The following is a 5,000-nucleotide window of genomic DNA, read 5'->3' on the forward strand; positions in this document are numbered from 1 at the left end:
ATAAGTAATACTGCTTCTATAGAAGGAACACATTTACCACCAAAAATTCAACATATTGTAGAAAGGCAGGAGCTACAAAAGATTGATACTTACAGGTATTTTAAGTTGGTAAACTGGATAAAAGTTTCTTTTGGAATGATAGTCGTTTTATCATCTATGACTGTACTACAAATAAAAACAAGAGTTAAAATTACTATCATCATTATAATCATTATCGTTGTTAGTAATTTTCGTTACAGAGTCTTAAGAAGTGATTGGTTCAAATTTCTCTGGCCATTTTTTCAACCAAACAGAAGTGACACCAAAACCAATCGAGGCTTGCGTGGTCACATTTTCCCGCGCTTTGTGTCGGCTACGTGTAATTACTTCGAGTTTTGGTTTACTGGATTGTCTCCGTCCTTTTTGATTGGCCAAATTAATAACTTTGGTTTGGGTTTTTTACGACACTCGATTGAAACTCGCTCTAAGTGCCCCCATCGCCAAATACATTTGACACTTCAATAAAGGTCATTATTCTCATTTGAGGTGAAAACACACTGAGTTGAGTTGCGAACTCCTTGCATTGAATGGCGAACAGTATTATTGGCTTTATTGGCTTATAGATTGAAGTAAACAAATCAGAAAGTATCTTAGTAGTAATCAAAAGATTCTAGTCATTAACTTACAAGGCACCAATCAGCTTTGGCCTCTTAATGTAACTGCGCAGGTCATTTTTCAAATCCGTTGTGTGACAAGTGGCCGTCACGTTATACACTGGATCAGAAGAGCATGAGCACATTGGCGAGACACAGTTTTCCGGAGGAGATGATGAAAGAGAAGGTGCGACAAGATCGACGACGATAAGTAATGTCAAGGACAGTATATCCATGCACCTGTAAGACACAAAGTGGTTTTCTTAACTGAAATATGAAATTAACAGATTAAAGCAGAAATAGGAATTGAAGATATGTATTTTTTCAATGCATGATGAATCCGCGTTTTTTGATTGAAAAGGATAGGAAATAACATCTTAAAAGTTAAATTAACGATAAAACATGACGTTTGGGCTAATTCCTGTCGCCATTATGCGATTGTTTTTTTCAATTCTCATTTCAAAATGTACAGTGTAGAACAGTAAGGGTTCCTAACAGAAGTCTTAAACCAATGAACTCACGATTACCAGTTCGGAAACGTTACGACAGAGCCTACCAATTTCTTTACTGCAATTGCGAGAGTGCCACATTTTGTCAATTTGACATCTAACAGAATAGCCCCGCAATTGTCCCCTGAATGGCCTGGGTCCCACGAGCCTCCTATAGCTCCGAACATGGTTATCGGAAGGTCCGAGTAGCTTCGACTTCTGCCGAGGAACACTCGGATGTTTCCGATCATCCCTTATTAGCTCTGTGGTTGAGCTGCCGAACCGGTTATCGGAAGGTCGTAGATTTTGACTCAAGTTCTGCCGAGGAACACTCGGATTTTTCCGATCATCCGTTATTGGTGGGAATTGAGTTTTTCTCTGTCCTTGCGTGGGTCCAATTCCATTAGTTGGGCTAACGCTCATATGGTTTACACGGGTAGAATCAGAAACCCATAAGGGTTGAAACGTGTAACGGCCCCTTGCGTGCTTGGAAACAAGCTTCTGAATATTCGATTTGCTAAGTACCATATTTGGAAACAACATTCCAAATATGGTACTTAGCAATGAAACATTAAACCAATCAGTTCGCACTGAATATTCGGAAGCTGTGAACGCACGTTACACGTTTCAACCTTATGGGTTTCTGGTAGAATATAGCACTTCACTTTACCCTCTAATAGTTAATTCTGTTGAAATATATTAAGTTCTACACGGCCAACGTTTGCAAAAACTTAACCCTTCCTTGCATACGGGACAAGTGACCTTTGCCACGAAAATAATGTAAAATTTCACGTAACCCGCTTAGTTCTAGTTTTCCTACAATTCCTAACCTGATATTGATTAATTGCTAACATGTGCATTTGAGCTATATGATGAAATGCGCAAACACAAAATAATCCCTTGTCTTTATTTCTAATGAAGTAATAAATGAAAAAACAGTTCATTATCAGTGTATGAACCTATAAAATTCTTGGAAAGCGTGTTAAAGAGAAACCAAAAATAAATAAATAAATAAATAAACTGAAGAAAAACAATATCCAAAGAAACACCTTTGTGCAAAGAAATGCTTTCCGGTTTTTAGACAGAGGTAACCAATCGCGGCCGCTGTTCAGCTTTTCAGCGTTTGCTTTTTTCGACCTCAAGCATCGCTAAACATCAAAAGTCAGTTTATGGCCTTATTATAAACGGTCGGAACCCACGAGTAACGACTTCAGGTCGTTAAAAAAAAGTAGCTGATTTTGTCTTCGCAGTAAGTATGGATGTTTATGATCTGTAATGCCCTGCATGTTGCAGTGTCGTGTTAAATGGCCAAACCATTTTTTTTTGTTACAAAATCTAGTTCTGCTTGCGAGGCAAATCACAAGGACGGTACAGCGAGAACATTAAGGAAAGGCAAATGGTACGTACTTACATTTGTTTGGAACTAGTATGACCTTGAAGTTATCCCATTTTAGTACTTTCAAAGCAGTTGCTATAATTCATTTTCAAAGAGTTGGTTCTGCCAACTACCTGCTGTTTTGTCATTAGTATGACTTGAAGTTATCCCATTTTCGTAATTTCAAAGCAGCAGCTTAATAATTTATTTTCAAAGAGCTGGTTCTGCCAACTACCTGCTGTTTTCTCATTTGCATTTTTTTGTTTGATTTGAATTATTGCTCATTACTAGACCTGAATTATTGTGTATTAATGCTGCCTGCGGGCGAAAATTTAAGTCGTTTTCCACCGTTTTATGGAAATAGCAATATTCTGTCAGACTCACTGAAACTGGCGACAAAAGGAGCTTTAGAGAGTAAAAAAAACTCGTCAGCTGAGTTTCAAAAACAACTTTGCCCAAAGTCTTACAGGTACGCTAGCAGATTTTTTTAAAGAAGATCTTCGTCATCATTAAAAATTTTAGATATTTTGATCATGTCTCATAAGAGAGCAATGAGGTCTGTTAGTAATGAACTTTTAACGCAACCTAGATTGCCCTTATACCAAGACAGATCTAGAGAAAGACCTTTCGCTGTTCACGCACAAAGAGAATGGAACTTAATACCCTATGAAATTCGGACGTCTAATACCATACTCGAGTTTTAAAAGATCACTTAAGACATACTTGTTTACTAAATTTAAGTAATAACAGATCATTATTTCTATAGATTTGCATGATATTGCTTTAGTTGTTTAATTTTCCTTTTTTAATCATTGTAAAATATAATAGGATATGGCTGTAAATTACTCCCCACCACAAACACGCCAAAAACAAATACAGACTAAAGCCGGAATTCCAAAAGACAATGAATCGAAAACACATTGAAAAGATTTCTCAACCATTTCCAACCTACGTTCGCAAGAGACAATATGTGACAAGCCGTCAATTTGTAGGATTTGTTTCGTTGATATAGGCGTCACCACACTGTTGGGAAAATCGGGACATTAAGGGCTTGTTTATATGGTCTCGCTTACCCGAGACAGCCCTCCTTCCCGAGACAACTTTACCGAGCGTCTATATGAGAATTGCGTGAGCGAGACAAAGTTGACCTTACTTAATTATGCATGTATTTTAAGACGCATCGCATCTTCAAAAAATGCGTATCATCATTTGCCTTTCTTTTTTGTTAAGTATAGTTGCGTTTTCACATTCAGCAAATGGACTGACAATCTTAACGCAGCATTAATATGTAGTTTAAATAAAGGCTGTTTATGAATCGAGAATTTTCCGTTGACAGCGTTGAGAATTATGGCGGGAAAAAACTTTTTCTTTCGAAAGTAAACTAAAAACATGTATAAGCTCCCCAAATTGTTGCTTCTTTGATTTTTATTTTGCTGTCTCGTCTCGGGTGGTCGAGCCAAACGGTTTACATGCGAACAAGTTGTCTCACCTGCCAGGGTTACCCTACCTGCCGGGGCGAGAGACAACTCGCCTCCCCGAGTTGTCCCGCCACCCGAGTTGTCTCTCGCCACCTCATGTAAACGGTTGATATAATTTTTTAAACTAATGAGTGGGTAACTCGGGGGGAGGGTTGTCTCGTGTACCCGCGACCATATTGTAGCGACTGTACCCCCCTTAGGAAAGCTTGTACCAGTCCCGCGCAAAGTTAGTGTTGATGTCGGATTAAAAAACACAGAAAGAAACTACTACTCGCTGTGTTGTATTAAAGGAAAAACGGCCTAGAAAAACCGAGACGAAGTTGCGGGACCAAGTGAGAAATCCCGAGCGGGCAAGATAGCTCCATCTTGCCCGCTCGGGTAGCCAATCACAGTGCGGGATTTGGTTCATCTTGCCGCTCATGGAGCTAGTCATATAATAATCCCACTGCAGTTAGTTGGTTGCGGACCAATCAGAGGCGTTGCGGTCATCAGACCCAATTCAATTCATCTTCCAAATCGGCACCCTTAATCCTCACGGTATTAACGAACGCTTTTAATTTAAACTAATATATTCCTATTTTCACGTTGCCATGTTACCACCAATAGCGTAGCTCCTACTCTACTATAAAAACTACACGTAACCCACAATTCCTCGATTCGCTCTGACGAAGGGCTAACGGTCGAAACGTCAGCTTTTAGGGCCGATTTACACGGTGCGATTTTTGTCGCATGCGACAAGCTCACGACAGGCCATAAGACATGACTTACGATTGTCGTAGCGTTTTAAAACATGTTTTAAAATGCTACGACATTTTTCTGACGTACGCAACAATCGTAAATCATGTTGTGGGCCTGACGTAAGTCGTTGTCGCATGCGACAAAAATCGTACCGTGTTAATGGGCCCTTAGAATCTATGTACGGTGGCCAATTTACATTATCAACTCCGTTGATAAAACCCCACTTTTGTATATCAAATAAACCTGTTGCGCGGTCGATTTTTGGCGCATGCGACGTGAAGCTTTACAA

At 39.3% G+C, this 5,000-nt stretch overlaps 1 protein-coding gene across 1 annotated transcript in view; it reads right to left on the reverse strand.

Moving 5' to 3' along the window:
* Positions 1 to 2,639, reverse strand: part of LOC138024029 (probable glycoprotein hormone G-protein coupled receptor) — a 5,711-nt gene extending 3,072 nt beyond the window's left edge. The window contains exons 1-3 of the mRNA XM_068871119.1: positions 2,532 to 2,639; positions 666 to 872; positions 94 to 165 (exon numbers count right to left, since the gene is read on the reverse strand). Of these exons, the coding sequence (XP_068727220.1) occupies positions 94 to 165; positions 666 to 872; positions 2,532 to 2,533 (281 nt within the window). The 5' untranslated portion in view covers positions 2,534 to 2,639. The remainder of the gene's footprint in view (positions 1 to 93; positions 166 to 665; positions 873 to 2,531) is intronic.
* Positions 2,640 to 5,000: the final 2,361 nt, after the last annotated feature.

Source organism: Montipora capricornis, chromosome 11, assembly GCF_036669925.1.
Source record: "Montipora capricornis isolate CH-2021 chromosome 11, ASM3666992v2, whole genome shotgun sequence".
In the NCBI taxonomy this organism is placed as follows: Eukaryota; Metazoa; Cnidaria; class Anthozoa; order Scleractinia; family Acroporidae; genus Montipora; species Montipora capricornis.